We start from the raw sequence: 21,756 nt of genomic DNA on the forward strand, positions 1-21,756 counted from the left end.
CAGCTGGATGCTATATCTAACAGCACCTTGGACTGCCTGTCCTGGTATGTCTGTACTTCACAGTCGTCCTGAGAAAACTGGAATAAAAACAGCTGTACAGCATCCACTGCCTTCCGACTATAGCAAACACATGTAAGATGGTTTCAAGCTTCATCACTATTACAACTCACAGGCAGGCTTTTGGAAAATTGAAAACAATACATATCTATGCTACAGAAAAAGCTAACATTGGGAGAAGGTTAGGGAGTTGGCTTTTTATTTTTGAGACTTTGTGTTAACACAATAAATATACAAAACTCAAACTATTCAACATGCGACAAAGGGAGAAAGAGTGCAATTTATACAGTACAATGAAATTCAGAACAATGGCAGACGAATTGTCAATTTTACAAAATATACAAATATCCCTCAAAGTATTTTAAATAAATTGTAATCACAGACCAAGTTCGGACCATTCTCATTTTCTTTTCAGTGTTTAAACTACACACCTTTCCATTGATGAAAAATAAAACTTAAAGCCACAGTTTGTCCTATGACACATAAGAAAAAAAAATCACAATGAGTCAAATCTACTGACTTTCTCAAATCCATATTACTTGATTTGAACCAGGTATTGTGTAACCGTTTGAAACAAAATTAAAAATACTGCAATAGGAACATTCTGCATTCAAGAACAATTGGTTTATAAAGGGAAAACAAACTTGCAGCAGCTAAACAAATGCAAATGCTCTCACACGCAGAACTACAGAGAGAAAAAAAGCCCAACTAACCTAAAAAAATCTGTGTTAAATAAAAATCATACACATTCTGAGACATTGTGCAGCCTTTTGGAATTTAACAAATGATTAAAACCTTTTTCATGGGTTAATTTCAATGCTGATAAAGACCACACAATGATGTAAGCTATTTCAGTCCAACTGTACTCCAATTCAGAACTACTATTTATTATGTTAACAGATTAAGTCACACTTCAGGTGTAAATATGACAGCACACACTTTACATTGACTCTCTATTCCTTTGCATCAATATATCTGGAAATGAATACAAACACTTCTCAGAATTTCACTTCCAAAATCAAAACTACAGAATGGCTGAGGTACTTAACAGCCAAACCAACACTGAAGAACGAATAGAAAGCTGTACAGTACATGTGAAATTTGTGAAGGGCTAGAAATGTCATACCATGCACCTTTCAGAAACAAAAATACTGAGAAAAAACAAAAACACTGGAAATTTATCAATTCACCAAAACAAGAAAACATTTTAGCCCTCCTAAAATGCAATAATCCATGAAGACCGTGAAGGAAGACCAAATGAAATAGTGTACACCCTGAAATTGTTTTCTAAATGACAAAAAGTAATAACCCAGATTAAACTTACTTTGAATTTTCAAAAGATCTTTCTTGGACCCAAAATTAAAAATGTGCATTTAAATTTAATTAATTCTGCCCAAATCTACCTAATATTAAATACAATGTTTAAAGATAACCCTTTTGAATGTTCCTATTTTACCACAACAGCTTTGAAGAAACTGAAAAAAAAGTTACAGGTAACAGCAGTGTGACACTAGAACACAGAATACCAACACATTAAACTGGAATATTTCCTGTACTATATTCCACTGTATTGTTGTTATCCTGATTTATTTTCATGTGCAAGCCAGAATAAAAATAAAACACAAAGCCCAGCTAAGCAATATTAGATAATTGTTCATGCATCTGAAATATACATCCTGAGTATTACTGGTTTAGTTACTCTTTGTGAGTGAGCTCTTGTTATGAATCGACAGGGGTAGTTCATTCAGATGGACGTGAACTTTTTTTTTAACAAGCGTGTATATACATGGAACTTTGATAGAAAAGTTTTATTTCACAAAAAGAAATAATGTTACAAGTTGTTTTGTTTTTATACACAAGGTAGTTCAAAGTGGCAGCAACAAGCTCTCAATGGCATTCGCTCACCAAAAGCCAGCAGTGAACAGACAAGCTGCACGAGGAGCACAGTCATGAGGAGATAATCTGGAAAAGCTGAGTGAATCCTCGAGCAACATCGGACAAAGCCACCTTAGAATGTCTACACCAGGCCAAAAACTCTAAAATCCCTAAACCAAAAAGGAAAAAGACATACAGTACAGGCAGGAGTCTCCTCAAATCCAGCATCAATGTCTGCAGTCACTTTTATTTCCAAAGCAATCATGAAACAATGATTCAAATGAGAGCAAGATTAGTAAAAAGATGACAAAAGTGGATTCACTGGATTTTAAAAACATCCTCCTTTTATACGAGTCATTAGTGATGGATATATTTCATACTGAAAATATCACAAGTTCTCCAATTGCACCTAATAACTCAGTAAATGTTGGCAGATTGGTAAGGTTTTAAGAGTTATTGATAATGTATGCGTGTATTCTTTTAATCAGTTGAGTTCAGTCAAGCATGTAATTTAATCACTTGTGATATTCAAAACTAACACTGTATCTATATTAAGGCTTTCATCTTGGTCTCTATAGTGTCCAAAGAACCATGCTGTTTTCTGCACAGTATGTAGGAAAATGTTCAGACACATTCAGTGTTGTGAAATCTACTGAAATGACTATTTTAAAATGGATCTTATGAGAGACATTAAAGGTATTTGGGATGACTGAGAACAACGTCCAGTCTTACACACATTCCAGACACTTTTCAGAGGTGAACAAAGCCTAAATGAAAATACACATTATCAAAACACACATTTCTGACACATATGGTATTTTAAAAAAAAAACAGATACACCATATCATAATGCGTGTCATGTGGCAGATCTCTATGGAACCATTCTGTTGAATGATCGATACGAGCCACAGTTTTTTTGACAATGGGGTTGAATATTGCTGAGACTGAAAGTGTTGCCATGTTGCCTCCTGCATCTTTTCTCTGTGGGTGGAGCACTGCATGTTTTGCCATCTTGCTCTGCTTCCACACATACTATTACAATAGATCTTAGATCCATTTTTCCCAAACGGATAAAAGGATCATGTTACTATCACTGTGATAGATCGTCATAAGTAAAATAAGTAAAGCTGCATAAATCTGAATATTATCCCACAATTAGTTTTATTAGTGAATATTTTAGGTTGCATTACATGGTACCAACAGTACGTATACTGTTACATTGTTTTTCAATGACAAGATCAATGAATGTGGTGACATACTTGCATTCCGTACGGAAATTTTGTTGTGTTTCATTCAATAGGTACAAGGCATTGTTTTATTTTAAATGTCACTTTAAAAGTTGCAGTAAGAGGTAAGTATCTTGCATTGTATCATATGCAGCCTAGCACTAGATTGGTGTGTATTATCTTGTGCCATTAGAGTACGTCTTCTTGTGATGAACTGATGATTAAACTGAAGTATAATGATCGAAACTGGATCTCTCACCCATGAGACAGAGACATTACCTGAAGAACATCTTGAGTGGATGACCTTGTAAAAAGCCTGAACAGCGGGGACTGTGAATCCAGGTTTCAAATATCAGAAACAGGATCACTTATCAAACTGGTACGGCCCGACTGGGCTCAGTCACTCTAACATCAACACTTTGGTTTGTCAAGTGAGACAAAGTGACCGGTGAGCTCCAAGAACTAATAGTGTTTGATTAGTTTGAACACTTCAATGTTCTGCACATTATGTAGTGAAATATCTCAAGATGAAAGAAAGAATTCGAGCAAAATAATGGGACATCACCTTCAAGGTAGACCTGGAGCATGAAGATGGTATCACACTCATAGGGCAGGTCAGAGTAAAAACACAGGAAGATGGGAAGTGAGGCCTTGTTGGACCTCCTTACTGCTTTACAGCTGTGCAAATGAATTGGATAAACCACCCAACAGTTTCTGCAACCTGTCATCCATTCATGACTCTTATTGCTATTCCCTATTTACTAATCAGGGTAAATCAAAAACCCAAAGAGCAAATAAAAAACCCCAAAACGTCAGTAAAAATACCTCATAAATGCATTAATGTACTTCATTAAAACTGATAAGCCTTTGTTCATCTGTTTCTCAGCCCATGCGCACGTACGTTAAAGGGAACGACGGATTACAGACATGCTAAGTGACATGGAAGGGCTGGAGTCCGCTAGTGGAGTGTGTGTTAAATAAACAAGAGGGAAGCGAAGTCATCTCTACACTGAACAGAAGAGGGAGGCATGGAAGGAGGGCAGTGTGGCTGCAGTAATGAGTGGGGGGGGGTAGGGGAGGGGGTAGGTCGATGTGCTCAGTCTGCTCAGATTTGATCTCCCTTGAAAGCGCCGCGCGCCGCGTTGGAGGCTGCATTGGAGGCTGCGTTGGCGGCCGCCGTCTGGACCGTTTTGTTTGCCATGACTCCCGTCGCGAACTCCTGCTGAGCCTTCTCGAAGCTGGCTCCCGTGGTTCGGTACAGGCCGTGCACCTGGATTTGGGGAGAATCAAAGGGGGGGGGGGGTTATCAATAATCTGAGCAGAGAGCTGAGTCAGCGTGGCTTGGCTGCAAAGGAACATGTACAGGTTAATTCAATGCTGAAAAATACATGGCAGAAACACAACGCTTCTGCTGTAAAGCAGCAGAAGGAGGTTCACCAAACAAAATGTTGTGTTTCTCCTTTCTATTTTTCCAGTGTGCAATGATCCTTTACTTGTTTTTTTTATCAAAAATCATCATACAATTATTAAAAATATGTGAGCAGTTCCTGACAAGCCTAAAGGTCTCGGAGAGCTTTCTAAAAGCACCCTGGCTAAACTCAAAGCCATAGTAGACTGAAGAACACAAGAACACGTCTTCGGGGACATCAATGGTATAATCCTTTCATACTCCTTTTTAGTGAGAACTTTAGAAAACCTTGCCTTTTAAACTCTGAATATTTATAACAAAGGCACCAACAGAAAAGTTCTTAGTAAACAAAAAGGCAAAATAATAAGGCCTTGTCTGCACTGAGATAGCAATGCAGTGCTTCAGAAAGTGTTCCAGATTTAGGTTCAGTCTTTTTTACAGTAATCCAACTATTGTCCCTCTGTAAAAAAATAATTGTGCAAAATAAAAAAAAGGTACCGTAAGCCATTCAAGCCTTTCGCTTGAAGTTGATAGCACACTTGCTTCCCATCAGTTCAGCTGAGCCTTAGTTTCTATTCATGTCTGTTAGTTTTTAGGATATGTCAATGAAAAGAGTCATTAAATAAAGCACTCTGGACTCTCTTAGAAGTGGGTATACATCTTAACACTTATTCCTTAAGAAAGAGAGTGGGGACCCCCTCCTCCAACTTATTTACTTAAATATCAGGCTCAGGTTTATATTCATCAACTCCAAAACCGCTTTTTCACAACATTAGTAAGTCAGTATTATTTACTAACAGAAGCAGAGTACAGTATGGAATGAAATACAAAAGTTTTTTTTAAGTTTTTAACTCTTATAAATTTGTGTGTCCACTGTGATCGTTTAAAACAAACTGTAAAGAAGCCATGATGATCCTATATGCTTTTTTAAAATGTATTAAAGCTCTCTTTATGACAAACCAAACAATCTGAAAATATTTTGAGCACTTGTAAATTAAAAATGTAAAAGAAATAAAAATGCAAAACAATTAAAGTAACAATACTCAAGGACTGGGATAAATGTTGATTCAGACAGTTCTGTGAAAGAGCTGAGAGGATAGACAGCTCTGCCCACTCTGGTTTTTAGCCACCTTAATTGATGTCAAGATATAACATTATGTTTAAGTGTTCTAAGCGTCACCAACAACTCTTCTGTTTCAACAGTGTAAAGTATCTCCTGCAAATTAACTTAAATAACTGCAAATTACAGCTCTTCATTTCACAAATTTCAAGATGGCAGGAATACGCCATCCTGTGAGGGCAAAACTCTCTATACTGTTTCAGGTAAAAACAAATCTACAGTGTTTTTGATAGATTCACTGTAATGAGACCTTAAATCAGCTTTTGCGGTTAAATCCAATTGAGGTATCAGAAAAAAATGAAGGAGTAATTAGTTACTTCGGGGTTTTCAAATAGAAATAATTAGTTCTGTTAGAAATAAAGAATGATCAAACCAAAGAACAGAATCTTACAGCTTGTTTAGTGAGATCCACCAATCCTTTCTTAAGTAAACCCTGTCAATTAATGACAACTCCTAAAAGATCATTTTCCTCTTGATTATACCCTCCAAAATTTCACCATCTCCCTTGGAAACCGATTACAGAATGTACATATAATTTCAAGTGTTACTGCAGTGATAAGATAAACTGGGAAATAGATAACTGGGCTCTCAGATGATGGCTGTTCAGATACGTGTGGTGCATTGATCTTTAAATGCAAAAATAAAGTCACACTCTGGCCTTTGAGATTCATCTGGCTTCCCACTCCCACAAATAAAAGGTAGAGTATTCATCATATTGATTCCCTCAGGCACAATAACCAGATGGTGAAGCATGCTTTAAAATGATTTTTAAGCCAATATTTCTTGGCATCACAAAAAACAATCTTTCCGTATTTGGCACGTTGTTTCTTTCTCACATGACAGACTGTTGCAGCTTCACAATCACATGTTCCTGTAGGTGCTGACTACAGCATCCTATGCACTTCGAATTATTCAAAAACAGAAATGGAAGCAATTTACTGTTAGTGAACAGATTCACACATTACACATCAGGGACACCTCTCTGTGCCTACAAATACAATCCTCAGATCCTCAGTTTGCTGTTTTAAAATAAAAAGAAGGCTATACTGCCACCTATTGGAATGATTCAAACTCTCACGGATAGGGAACAAAAACTCTGATCTTAGAAGCCTGCAGCCAAATCTTATTTTAATCTGTAGAGAGTTAACAGGAATTAAAAGAGTGCTTGCAGCAGAAATAAAAAGCAAATTCTGACTTCTAGGGATTATGAGGAAAAAAAACCTAGGGATGTGTTTTGTAATCCTTTACTGGATTACTCATTTAAAACGTCACATTCTGCCAAGACAAGTATAATAGAGTGCCTGTATTTGTGCACTATTGCTTCTTTAAAAACGTTACAAGGAAAGGGTCTGCTGATGATTTTACTTATAAACAACTTCACACAGAATATGGATAATACAAGTGCTGACCACTATCAAGTTATTGCGTAGCAAAAATAATAATTTTGTATACACATTAAATAAGCTGCATATATACTGTATTTCTTTTAGGTAAGGCAATTACAAGATCCTTAGATATTACATTTGGCACACCCACCTTGTACCACATGCAATGCCTTAAGCTGAATTTTGCTGGCACTATATGGGCTTGGAGCTCATGCACAGAAGAAATTAAATGCCCTTCAGATGCTTAGAAGGTACTTAAGCCCAGTGATGCTATCATCTTCTTTTCTAAACTATGTAACAGCTTGATTGAACTATTTTAAAAGACTGCTTTTGATAGCAGATACAGTATATTACAAAAGTATTCACTTTAATCGGAGGGGGAGGTATGACTACTTAAGTGGTCAACATATTTCAATTCTTCATTTTTCTTTGCAGTTTTTGCCAACATTTAACTTTGTGCACCCATAGAGCAATTGAGCCTTCAAGTTTTTATTAAAATGTTTATCTTAAAAAATGTGTGTACGTCTTTTGGAATTTAATAAAATGGGATATCATTAGAATGTGAAATTACTTTTCCAAGGCACTGACCATATCATCTTGAATGAAGATGTCTGTGGATTACAAACCATGTTATGCCAGTGAACCAATAACTACAGATTCTAAGCAGGGATTCAATTAACTGCTTTCACTGGAGCCTCGGGGCTTACACATGAGCCCTGCATAGATTAAAGGGGAACTGCAGTCTCAATTTCTCAAAGGTATGAAATCTTGATAACAAAACAAATTTGACAAATTACAAATTAAGCACAAACTGTGTGAAAGTACTGTATGGTCGCCACAGGCGAGAGTGAGCTTGCGTGAATTGTGATGTAAAATGGCCCTTCCTGCTCACTAGTATCTGTAAGCAAAATTGGTCATTTGGTCTCCAAACAAGGCTAATCCCCTTTTGGCTTACTCAATGTATATTTTTTAAATGATGCCTCACTGGGCATTTGGCTGTGTAGAACATAGTGGTCACCCACAAAACAGGATCAGATCAGCACAAAGTCAAACTGTTTTCTTTTCCAAGGGATATTCAACTAGCGAAGAGATGGGCAATAAATATGGGCACTAATGTTGGTCCCATTGACAAGTTTCTTGACGAGATTCAATGTGAGGTACAGGTTAAGTACAAGTTAAGGTTAAGTCGTGAAGCAGACATTTCACTGCAGAAATGTTTCAACACAATCTGCGTCCAGAGTTAAGAAGTAGTATACATTGGCAAAACTGTCTCAAAGTTGATATGTTAAATTTGACACATTCAATTGCACTAATCAGCAGTCTAGATAAAGTATGTAAAAACATGTTGAGTTGTATATGTTAGTTTCATAACATTGTATATAAATGATTACAGTTGCAAAATCTGCTTGATCTCAAGCGTGCACTTTATTGCAACACAAACAGATTGGTTTTCAAATATTGTCAATTTGGGATACAACGTGTATTGAAATTTCCTCTGCATTATGAAGGATTATGAAGCCTGATAGTTCGTAATATGAATTATATTTTCATTTCAGATACTGAACAAACCTTGTGCTATTCCTACCATTTTTGCCCAGAAAAAGCAACTGATGAAAAGAGAACGCTTTGAGAGGGTGACATCAGTGCTTGATAGAAAAATAGAAAAAAATTATCTTCAAGATTTACGTCATCCTTTTCTTCATGATTAGGTTTAAGACCTAAGTTAAGATGTGCATTAAATATGGTTTTATGACTAAGAACAATATTTCTATTGGACTAAAAGAGTAGGGCCATTTTATGTCACAGGAAGTTTTGTTGCCTCTTTCTGAATCACAATGACAGCACTACGCATACCTATTTTGTGATGTAGACTGGAAGATTTACACTTAACTGTGTAGTTTTTACTTTCTCTGAGGTTTAAAATGCACTCATCAATGCCGATTCTTTATAACCTCTGAAAGGTAAACATAGTGTGGCAGTTCCCCTTTAACAGCTAAGACAGCATGAACAGGCCCCTAGATCCTTCATGTGAACACCCTGCATGGGAAACTCACACAGCTGTAGAAAGTTGCAGAGAACACTGCACATGGATAAATGTTGATTTCATTCCTTTCCAAAGTCAAAACACTGAGCAATATTTTCAGGGAAAATCCCAACTGTTAAAACATTTGTTACAAGTCTTGTTATTTTGGTACTATTTTAATCCTGCCAAGGCACTTTATATACCCATCAGCATCTTGTACAGAATGCAGAACATCTCAGGTTCTCAGCACATGTGAAAACAATTGTAAAAAGAAACTGCACTAGCGAATTTCACTCATCCTGTAATTTCTAACTGAAAGACCTTGATTTTGAAGGAATTTAAAGCTTAAGCTCATCCTGCCTCATTACAAAAAACTGTGAAGAACAACTGTGAGTACAGGTTAAGGTAATAGAATCCATACCTTTTTAAACATGATTAATGAAATCACTGCAGAGGCTGTGAAAAGGGCTGCTATAAGGATCATAATTATTCCCACAGGAATACTTTTGTTCAGACCAGTGAGTGCAGAAATCCAGCCACTAGAAAGAACCAAACAACAGAAGACATTGTAAGTAACGGTTTTACAGGTGGAAGCTTAGATAGTTTGGATAAAAGCCTTCTTCCAAGAACATGGGGGTAGTAATGATATTTTTTCATGTTACACTGCAACATGCAATACTGACCATTCAAAAAGTAATATAATTGCTAACAATTCTAATAACACTTGAAGATAGGAGAAAACTGTAGGGCATGTATTACAGTTCAAAACAGAGCTGGTAGAATGCTAGTAAATACCTAATATACATTTTAAAATTGAAACATGAAAGGTACGGTATATACAGTATGAGTCACTGACGAATCACAAAAGGCATTAAGTACTTAGGGCAGTCTATATACAACGGGTGACAAACATTTGTTAAGGGCTAGTAGGCTATATTATACATAAACATGATACAACTGACACTTATTCATTTAATATAAAAGAAGAAATATCAAATTTAACATACATTAAAGTAAATATCATTGTCCTTATGCAATAAGATTCATTTAGAATTTGCCAACATAAAACACATAGAAGACATGTGCAGAGTACTTCTTTCCAGAACATGGTGGAACACAATCATTGAAAACTCACTATTATGTTATAAAACTACACCACGCCAGCACAGAACATGAACATTCTGTCAAAACAAAGATACAACATAATCAAAAGGCTGCCAGACACTGAAAGTTCAGGTCCGGCTCATGTTTCATGTTTCATAACAGTAAACACAGAACTCAGCACTACGAGATATTGGGTTTTATGATTTTTGTTTTGCAAAAATTGGTGTTTGCTGTCACTTCACTGCTTCAAAGCCTTGTGAAAGCATGTGAAACTAACATAAATTTCCACTCTACTTACCAGTTGCCCCATCCTGTAATGCCAATTGCCTGTAGCACATGTACCCCAAATTGACAGATATATACAAAGAAGAAAACAAAGAACCTGAATGAGCTGTCACTCCTGAAAAAAATGAAATAAAACAAAAACATTAGCTTGGAACATGCCAATTAAATGTGTCAAGACAATCTAAGAAAGCTTAGTTTTGATAAGTATCAAAAGGGAAACCACTATATACAGCAACTGTAAATTCACTATTATAGCTTCTTACAATGGTTAATTCCTGTTACAATGAACAGGATATGGCACAGAGACAATCTGTAATGGGCAATTATTTCTTTATAAAAACAAATCCTGTACCTAACAGGAAAATTGAGAATAAGTCTCTATCTCATTCAGTGCAGTACAGGAGGGTGGGTGCTGCACAGCTCTCACTGACTTCACTGCAAGCCAAGAACCAATGGAATAACTCCAACACTTTCCCTGGTACCACTCAGGCAATCTTGCCTTGTTGCTTGGTCAATCCTGGTCATGTGACCCAAGCTTAACAGTGTGTGGGCAACAGAACTCCACCAGAACATGAAACATTGGATGATTCCTCTTGGAAGCCTCCTTCTAATTCTTTCCATGCAAATGTGGAATAAATCTTGCTTCAAGGAGATTTCTTTATTTTTAATAATGTGCTTGTCTTGCACTCTGAGGCTCTCCAAAAAGGTAGCTATAACACTAGGTGAGAACATAATATGAAATCACCCATCAAAGTTTGTGTAAGGCCTGCATTAACTTAAACCTATACTTTTTTCTCTGCCATCTCAGCAATCAGTAAAATCTATATAATGTACAGTACATAGTTGAAAAAGGTATTAACATTTAATATAAAAAAATACTGAAAAGGGCACTTTAAATATATTATGGCTACCCCTGGTGAAAATGTAACAGATTTCCCAATTGTTGTCTGTTTTTCCAGTCAAGTGTTCTTTTTAGCATTCTAGAACTTAGGAATGATTGAAAAACTTATCTGGATATGTAAATATGTTTTAAAAGTGAAGTCATAATAAATTAAAGGTAATATATGGCCAGGGTCATAGGCTGTAGTCAGATTAAATACACTGAACATGAGCTGAAGAAAATAATGTAAGTAATAACTTTCAAATAGTCTGAAACTTTACACCGATTCAGATTTTCAATGCGTTGAAAAAGTTTTAGACACAGTGATGAGGTAACAATATATGTATGTTTTATATACTGTATATACATCAAATTTAATTGACTATCAGGTGATTGTTCTTAACAATTTCTATGCTTCTACACTTTCCTGGAGCTAAAAAAGCTAGAGTACATACTGCACTAGAAAAAACAGATCTTTTGGGTTTAACTGCTAGCTTAACACAAAATTGCTAAAGTTTCAATAGAAAATGGTCATTCTGCACACAGAAAAACTGAGTACAAAAAGTAAAACGTAAAATGTTTCGAAGTTTTGAACAGCAATAAGTATGAGTTTTAAAACAATGATACCCTCAAAAAAAATACTTATTCAACAAACAGTTGGCAATTTATTTTTTCCTCATAAATGTAAGTAACCGTTTCATACAGTATGTGTACCTAAAGGTGCGATGCCGCATGAAAGAGAAACGTGATAGCTTAGCTCTTACCTGAATGCCCCATACAGGGGTCTGTACCAGCAGACAAAGGAGCACGGAGTAAAGAGCATGAACCACAGCATTGACAAGCCAAAGTCCACTCCCCGCTGAGCATCCACGCAAAACCAGGCCAGGCAGCCAAAAATATTCACAAACAGTGTTCCTGTGTGGACTGTGGAGAAAAAAAGATCAATCCATCACAAAAATAAATTACGGGACACAGATCAAAGTTTATAAAGCCATCATTTTTAACTGCTTCATCCAATTCAGGGTCACGGGGGAGCCGGAGCCTATCCCAAGCAAGCAACAGGTACAAGGCAGGGTACACCCTGGACAGGGCACACACAGACATACACACTTTCACCAGGGCCCATTTTCTCAGAAGCTAATGAACGTACCAGTATGGCTTGGACAGACAGAGGGAGGAAACCGGAGCACCCGAGTGTGAAGAAATCCACACGAACATGGGGGAACACATTAACTCCATGCTGATAGTGACCAGGTCCAGAATTGAGCCCAGGGCCCCAGCGCTGCAAGGCAGCAATGCTAACCAATGTGCCACTGTGCCTCCCAGTGCATAAAGACCTTCCCTTATTCTGTTACAAAGGATTTTCTTTCATGTATCAGTGGCCTGTAGCTTGTGACTACAGATGTTAAGAATCACATGCCAGATATCAAGGTCTTTGAAAATCAGACATTGCTGTAACATGACAGTATTCAAATTGAGCTGTGCAGGCACAGGAAAAAAAAAAGGAATTCAGTGATCATATCTACAACCTCTAATGCAAAAAGTAATTCAAAAGTAATACAATAATACAAAACTTGTAAGAGAAACAAGTGAAACATTAACAAAAGGGTGACATTTATGAGAAAATAAAAACAGCAAATGAAATTAAGCAAAATCTCTGCAATTAGTATGCAAGTCCTAGTTATTACCTAACTGTGTGGTACTATTAACACCACCCATTCATTCTTGAAGGGCTAACAATCCTGGCCAGAGATTAAAGGATTTCTCCCTTTATTTGGATGACCTCCTAAATATCTGCTTTGAAACCTTGGTGTCAAAATCTGCTTCAAACAGTGGAAGTAACTGAGGAGTGCTAACATGAAAAGAAACAGAGTTGAAAGAGCTGCAGCTGCAGCTGATGGGGAATTAATGTTTGCCCCACTGGATCTGTGAAAAAACAATACCTACTGAGAAATGCTTTCGCAACAGTAACAATGAAGATGCAGTGCCTTACAAAAGTAGTCACCCCTTCCAATGATGTCCCATTTTGTTACATTACACATTTATACACAGTTAACAAATACAAAGTGATTTTTTTTTACCAGTATTGGGAAGTTTAGACTAAATATTTTCACCCAGGAAAGAAGTTAAGTGCAAGATGGTTGAACCTCTTCCTGAAATTCACTACCTGACTAAGGACTAAGGGACCTTGCAAATGTATACTTTACAAAATTATTTACCCATTCCACCTATTACTGTATCTGACTTGTCAAGATAATTTTGTGCATCTGAACTAATTTGGTCTTGCCATTGCAAAGGGTCAATATTTATGCAATCAACATACTTTACTTTTTGAGCTGTACTTGTAGTTTTGGCTGACATGCAACGAATTTGAGTTTTGAATAAAACACTCATTTTAAAAATCTACATATCATTTATAATTTATCAGAATACGTCATCATTGTAAGGACATGAAAACATTTGCAAGGTACTGTACTGGTTTTCTAAGACAACGAAAGATGTCTTGTAGCCCAAAAAATCTTGAGCTGGAATCCGTGATAAGGTTGTGTGCAATAACTGCAGAATAAAGAACATCAGAGTATCCATCTCATTCAATGCATGCAAAATATTCAGTGTTGAAAACCAGTGACTTAACTCCTTTTGCATGGAACTAAGATAAAACTTTCTATAAAGGTTTCTGAACTAATCATCAGAACTGCAGGAAACAGCGCTATCTTCCAGAGCAAATGTGATTATCAAACTTTGAGAGCTTGTGATTGTCAGTGCAAGCACTGCAAATCTAAACTCCCGCATGCAGTGTGTCTTTCATTAGCATCACAATGTTTTGTGCAAGAAAATTCCAAATAATTATAATAAGCAATTTTCAAGCACATCATCAATTGAACCAAAATACAATGTTTTTTAGGCCTCAGCTGATGTTTGCAAAAAATATGGTTTGGAGGGAAGGAAAAAACAAGCCATCCAAGATGCATAGTGTTATTTTAGATATTTAATCTGAATTTTATACCTTCCCATGAAAAGCCTTAAAGGAATACTCCACTGAAAATACCCTGGAGCCTTTCAAAAATAGAATTTGTTTAATATTTCAAGAAAAGAGGCAAATATTTCACCGGAATAAGTAAAGGTTAATTCCATCCTGAAAAGTAATAATAAGAAAAACAGCATGCACAGCAATGAAACCTTCCACATGTGTAGGAAAATGAAGGACAGACAGAAAATATGAGGTCATGGGGTTATAAGGAGAAAGGAGGAGGTGAATAGAGGGTTTAAGAGATAAAAATACATTTTTTTCTAAATTTCATTTAATAATTTCTGCTTTCCATGTACTTTCTGGAATTCATTCCGCTTTTTTAGCTGCCTTTTCTACCCCCTTCCCATTCTCTCATCCTCTCTATCTCTCAGAAACCAAGCTCTCTCAGAACTGCTACAAGGGGCAAAGATACTTCAGTATGTGGCAATTACAGCATGCATGACTTTCTGAAAAAAAAAGGAGCAGAATTCATAAAACGCGGCCTGTTCCTGTATAAACCAAAGAGTTGAAAAAGATGCATGATTGCATCATCTAGCTCAATCTGATTCACTGCAGAGCATAAAATGACCAATATTGAATGCACAGAACCTGTTTGAGAGAAAAGTTTATCATGAGGAAATCCAAACCATAGATCCTGGGGATGGGCCACATCAGCTCTGGGAGAAAAACCTTCTCCAGGAGGCCCATCAATAAGGCACTTGAATGTGAGAGGAATTTCTCAGACCTGTTCAGAACCTTAGCTGAGATGAGCTGCTAGAGCTTGAAATTATCAGGAAGGATGCAGATACTGCAATAAAGACCTAAAGCCTCCATAGACTGGAATGTAAGTGACAATGAAGAAGTCTAAACAGAAGAGGAAGAACACAGTGTCACACACATATGAACACATTTGACAGAGGAAAAGGGTGAATCTTCCTCTTTCTCTAACTGAAAACAAATGGTAAAATATAGAAGAGCAAAAACAAATTTCCTCCTCTTTTCACAAGCCAGTCATGTGCCCTCGAAAATAATGAATTAGGAAAACTCAGTTAAAAGCAGAAATCGAAAGTAGATTATCTGCACACAGACTTTCATGATTTACAGGCACTTGGAATGTAGAACACATTGATATAATTAAGAGCTTTTGAACTGCTCTTTAAACAGAAATCTCAGTAGTTGAAATGTAACACTCAGTCGAATCGAATTTGCTTTTCACATTAATCAAAGTTCAAAAATAAAACCTAACAGACCAATAATCAATCAATCAAATTTATTTCATAGGCTAATGCATTCTTATGCTCTAATCACGCACAAGTACATTACTATCAACCCTTGTCTAACAATCTACTCTTCAACTTCAGGAATGCATTAGACCCTAGAGGGATGAACTATTTTAAATTATATTTGCAATGGTGCCTTTTAGTACATTATAAATAGCTCAAGACACAGATCTCAGATTTTATTTCCAATCATCCAAAACGCTTAGCTACATTGCCGCAAACAGCATGTAAAACTAAAAAAAAGGTGCAAAACTTTTGAGTAACATATTTGTAAATGCAATACTCACACATCCACAGATAATACATGATTTTGACGGTCTTCTGGAACTCCACAGGTATGTCTACAGCAATATCATGGTAGAAGCAGGGCCCTACAGGTAACTTTTCTGGAAGTGGCGGCCAATTGTTTTTCCTTCCTGAAAAAAAAATGAACGTACTGATACTTTGTTTCTACATCTTTCAAAGAAGTACCTTTGAGTAGTTCACAGACTGTATAATCTGATTCCCTATTGTCATGAAGAGTGCTATTGTATATACCAAGAGAAATGCACGGTACAGTCAGCCACAAAGGACTCCCAGGTCCCAAGCTTCTGTTCAACAGCACAGCTAAAATAATAATTTGTACTTAAATAGTTTAATCCCAAATGCTTACACCTGTATCAGCACTCAAACATTTACAGTTCTTACTGTTGCTTCTAGGAGTGTAATCTAAACCCTTGAGTGGTTTGGGACTTCAGCTATTCAGCGTTAAATTAAACCACCATGTAAAATGTTGAAAATTACAACTGAGGTCTTTAGCTCAAATATGATTTTAAGATACCTTTACATGTGGACCATGTTTTCCTGTTGCACCCTTGAAATAGGTTGTTTTGAAGACAAATAGGGAATACACAAAATTAAAGTACTTCCTGTTCTAAAAATTCAAAATCAGCAGCCTTAGTTCTTTCAAAGACGAACAAAGGGACAATTGAGAGCATGTTTGGTGATAGTAACACACTTACAAACTATGAGGATACCCACAAGAGAGTACACACAGGGTAAATGTAGATTCTCAATACCTGGTGGTACTAACACCATTTTGCTATTTTTTCCCCACAACGTTTCATTTACAAATTCCCTGAGTACTGCAAAGCTATATCTGCAATTAAGTGAGATGAAGAAACATCAGTTTCCAGTTCTCTCAAGTGTGCATTCTCATTCATAGCACGCAGACAGCCCTATAATCCACTACAGCACCATCCTTTCTACATTCACAAATCCAGAAATCACAAAGACTATGGATTTGGAATGAATAAAGCTTTAGTAGCTACATGAACTTAACACTACTGACTTCATATTTTTAAAATGAACAAAAATCTAATTAGCAATGTTTGTGAAATAATATGTAAAAGGCTCATTTACTTGCATTTTTTCCTGAGACTATCCAGCCTCCCGTCTCTTGCCATTTCTGATTGATTTCATACAGGATGACACAAGGCAAAGTTTGACTGAATATACATACAGCATGGCTTGTAAACATGGCATTTATTTCCCTTCGATCGTCAAGTTGGTCACCCTTCTTTTGATCACCAAAACAATTACAAATTAAGGCCGATGGGCAGTTAAGAGCAGGCACGAATGCGGTGTGAATGTGGTACACTGTACTTGAGTAGACTGTGAAAGTGGAGTGTATGGAGCTACAGTATGAGAAAAGTGTGCGCGCTGTGTAAGTGTAATGCGAAGCCACAATGTGAAGACTCAGGACTCACCACCCTGCTGACTGAGAGACTGCATCTCCCTCTCCCGTCGGTCTAGCTCAGCAGCCTTCTTCTCCAGCTCCTCCTGGCGCCTCAACAGCTCTGCCTGAGCCCGGGCCTGGTCCTGTTAGCAGACACCATGAGCTCTGGTAAACTAGGCTCTGCTTCCCCATTCACCCTGCATGGCAATCCTTGCATCTGCACCACTTGTCTTGCATTTAACAGCCGTCATTCATATTAACAATGTAATACGTTTCAAATAAGGCAAACCTTTCCTTCAAAACTGTAAAAAACACAAAATCAAATCCAAATTAATTAGCTCATTAAACCTAGCATCATTGCTGCATCAACCCCCACTTTCACTGTTAAATCGTACCACCAGGTTTGAATAGAAAAGGTGTATTTTTTTCTTCCTGATCAAAACTGTTCACTGAAATGGGAAAAACCGAGACATCTCCAGTTAGAAACACGGGAGAAGTAAAAAATGATGTCAAGGATTCTTACAATACCAAATGATGTTTAAATTACTAAATGTGCAAAAACCTGCCGTAGAATATGACAAACATGAATGATTCACATGAGTGATTTGGCAATCCAGGCAGTCATGATTTTTTTAGAATAGGAAAATAAAACTTTTGAAAAGAAGTTTGAAAGAGTCAGGCTGTTAAAGAACTGAAAAGTGATCATTTATTTCTGTACTCAAGTACATTTTTATTGTTAACTATGTTCACAAGTTAGGAAAGGGTGTTCTCATGTGTGCTGGTGTGATTACTGTCCACTCTGTACTAGCATGTTCCATATAGACCTATTCATAGAATCAACAGTAGTCTTAAAACAGAACGCTTCTGGCTACTTCTGAATTATTGAACTCCTGGTTTCTTTTTAGAACATCCTGTGTCCTTTTTGTTTGAAGGATACAATATTCAAGGAAAAAAATCCAAATTAAAGACCTCAAAAAATCTCTTTCTTTTGCACATGACAAATTCTTTGAATTTGAGATTGTCAAATTTAGGATTTTTAGAATGAAAACCAATTAAAATGTTTTCCTGAAATAAACTAAACTATGAAAATAAGGTAGCACATCAACATTGCAGTGGGACTATAAAGGTAAAACTATTTCAGTTCTACTACAGTTTGTTCCATAGAGACAACACCGTATTACTTGAAATTTACAGTTCTTTAATTTTAATTAACAATAGACTAACATTTAATATTGCAGTGTTTTTTTTAAGTTCTAGAATTTAATTTAAACTGCTGGTTTTATTTACAATATTATATTTACAATCTAGTCCTTAATTTCAAATTCATTTTGTTTCCATTTCACATTTCACCTAATGTGAAATGTTTCCATTTCACATTAGGGCTAACAAACAAATAGACTAGCCCCTACCAATATTGCCTTCTAGATTTACTCTTAAAACGTTAGGCAATTCTTATGATCATGCACACCTTGAAGGTAAGACTGGTTTTGTTCTATAAAACATGATTTGCAAGCTTATATTAACCAAGACTTCACAGAGGCCGCTGTAAAGAAAAACAGACACTTTGCTGTACTTATTTCTTTGAAGTGGATGGATGTCAAGTGCTGAATGGTATTAATGTAAAATTGAAATGTTGCTAGTCCATTAATGTGGACATTTTCATATATGTAATATATAGTTAGTAATTTATTATCAATCAATCTCAAACCACCCTGACGTGAATAACCCTGGCTGTTTCAAATTTGAATGTAATTCAGAATCCCTGGAATCCGTGAATTCCTAAAATCCAGTATGGTACCAGTATACTACTAGGATTAAAACCTAGAATACAACTAGGATTCAAGATTCAAGATTCCTTTATTTGCCATATACAACAAGTGTATTGGAACCCTTACTCGCTCAGCTGTACCCAGTAACATTAGAGAAAAAAAATGCATAAATGACGACAGACATGGACAATAAATTTAGACAATAGACGTTATAATACAGCCAAGACAGAACATAGTGCAAACAGTACAGTACCTTAAAGTGCAGGTGCTAATATGTGCAGGTGATAATTTGAGCTGTTTAAGATGCGGACTGCTTGGGGGAAGAAACTGTTTTTGAATCTATTTGTCAGTGTTCTGATACTACAATACCTCCTACCAGAACCCAGGGGTGAAACCAGATCGTGGCCAGGGTGAATTGGGTTCCGAAGTATAGCTCGAGCCTGTTTGTGGCAGCGGTCGAGATATATCTGGTGGATGAAGAGTAGGTCGGTCCCAGTGATTTTCTGAGTGGACCTCACAACCCTCTGTATGGCTTTTCTGTCCTGTATTGTGTCCACCATACCACACCGTAATACCACCAGTCAGGACACATCTCAATGGGATTACGGTAAAAATTGGTGAGTGGTGTCTTGCTCATCCCCCACTTCTTTAACTGTCTCAGGAAGTGAAGGCACAGGTGGGCTTTAATGAGGATGGCAGCAGTGTTCTCTGACCAGCTCAGCCTCCCAGTGATCTGGAGGCCGAGGAACCTGAAGGTGCTGACAGTTCCGACTGGACCCCTGTGAATGAAGATGGGTGTCTGACGTCCACCATGCCTCCTGAAGTCCACTATAATCTCTTTTGTTTTGCCGATGTTAAGTGTGAGGCTGCTACATCGCTCCTGTAGGCGTTTTCATTATTGTTGCTGATAAGACCAATTACTGTGGTGTCATCAGCAAACTTCATGATGCGGTTGCTGTTAAATCTAGCCATAAAGTCATGTGTAAATAGAGAATACAGCCGTGGGCTCAGGCAGCATCCCTGGGGGGGACCTTGTGTTGAGAATCAGAGGGGATGAGGTTTTTGTTTCCAATCCTCACCACGTGGGGTCTGCCTGTCAAGACCCAGTTGCAGATGGAGTTGCTGAGGCCCAGACCCCTGAGCTTGACCACCAGCCTGCCTGGTACAATTTTGTTGAAGGCTGAGCTGAAGTCAATAATTAACATCCTGACATAGGTGTTCCCTCTTGTCCAGGTGCTCAAGAGTGGTGTGAAGGGCCAGTGAGACAGCATTGTCTATTACCTATTACTCCTAGACAGTACCTATTATTCCTATTAGCAAACTGCAGGGGGTCCAGGGAGTCCGGGACAATACTGTTGATGTGTCCCATCACCAGTTTCTCCATGCACTTCATGACTACTGAGGTGAGTGCCAATGGAGTGTCATTCGGACATGACAACTTGGTTGCTTTAGGCAGTGGCAAGATAGTAGTCCTCTTAAAGCATGGTGGGACAGTAGACAGGGATAGTGACATGTTAAATATTACAGTGAAGACAGGGGCCAGCTGTGCTCCGCATCCTTTAAAACACAGGAGGGGATGTCATCAGTGCCGGCAGCCTTGCGTGGCTTCACCTTTCGGAAAGGTCTCCGTACCTCCTGTTCAGACAGCTGCAGCACAAATTCCCCAGGCTCACTGGGCGTTTTGTGTGAAGGGTCCGTGTTGTGAGCGTCAAACCTCGCATAGAAGTTGTTTATTTGGATTAGAATGCACTGCCTACATTAGTAAGAATTAGTAGAAGTATCTTATCCAAGTATGTTAATCTTCATTTGGTTGCTTGAGAAAACAGCTGTAAAGGATGTAATATGTTGCTTTTTTTCAGCTCAGCCTTAGCTATTTCAGACTTGGCCATTGAAAAAGCAGCACACCCAGCACAAGGACTATTATTTAACAGTGTTATGTAACCTTTCAAAAACACATTAGAAGTCAATCTCTCCCAGCACACCAAGGATCCTTTACACTGCGCAGATTCTAAACCTTTATAGTACTTTAAATGATCAATTTTCCCCATGAGATGTGTTCACAGTGGGTGTGCCACATTTTGAACCCACTGCAGGCCATTTTCAGCCAGCAAAGACAGCAGGTGGAGCTGTGGACAGCCACTAGGGATGTCTGATGTTCCCCAAAAATAAAGGGCTACAAACAGTGAATTCAGTAAATGTTTTTACCAGTTTCTTCAGTTATTCTCCTTTCTTGCCCCCATCCTAAATGAGTCCATTTACAAGATAAGGTCATTTATTTCACTAAAGACATTCTACCAACATTAATAAAACTGGGGATTTGTTCAATCATTTCATTTGTGAGGAACACTGTACATGCTTTACAGGTTTCTACAGATCACAAACAGCACTAAGTCTGGGCCAACTAGTCTAGGAATGAAGCTAATCACAGTCACAGGAACCTACTCCCAATGTCTTCACAACCCTTACGAAGTAGAGAAAATGATATCACTTCATCAGGCAGCACTTTTAAGTGAAATTAGCACAGCATGACAACAATCTCAACAATATACCACACTTCAAATGGTAGGCAGTATGTACTCTTCACACATTTTCTTCTAAGTTCTAACTTCAAATTGGC

At 37.4% G+C, this 21,756-nt stretch overlaps 1 protein-coding gene across 1 annotated transcript in view; it reads right to left on the bottom strand.

Moving 5' to 3' along the window:
- Positions 1-239: 239 nt before the first annotated feature.
- scamp1 (secretory carrier membrane protein 1) overlaps positions 240-21,756 on the bottom strand; it is a 48,361-nt gene continuing 26,844 nt past the window's right edge. Inside the window, exons 4-9 of the mRNA XM_088629611.1 lie at positions 17,402-17,513; positions 15,941-16,069; positions 12,128-12,287; positions 10,497-10,598; positions 9,516-9,633; positions 240-4,428 (exon numbers count right to left, since the gene is read on the bottom strand). Coding sequence (XP_088485737.1) covers positions 4,264-4,428; positions 9,516-9,633; positions 10,497-10,598; positions 12,128-12,287; positions 15,941-16,069; positions 17,402-17,513 — 786 coding nt within the window. The 3' untranslated portion in view covers positions 240-4,263. The remainder of the gene's footprint in view (positions 4,429-9,515; positions 9,634-10,496; positions 10,599-12,127; positions 12,288-15,940; positions 16,070-17,401; positions 17,514-21,756) is intronic.

Source organism: Lepisosteus platostomus, chromosome 4 (assembly GCF_059453375.1).
Source record: "Lepisosteus platostomus isolate fLepPlt1 chromosome 4, fLepPlt1.hap1, whole genome shotgun sequence".
NCBI classification, from domain to species: Eukaryota; Metazoa; Chordata; class Actinopteri; order Semionotiformes; family Lepisosteidae; genus Lepisosteus; species Lepisosteus platostomus.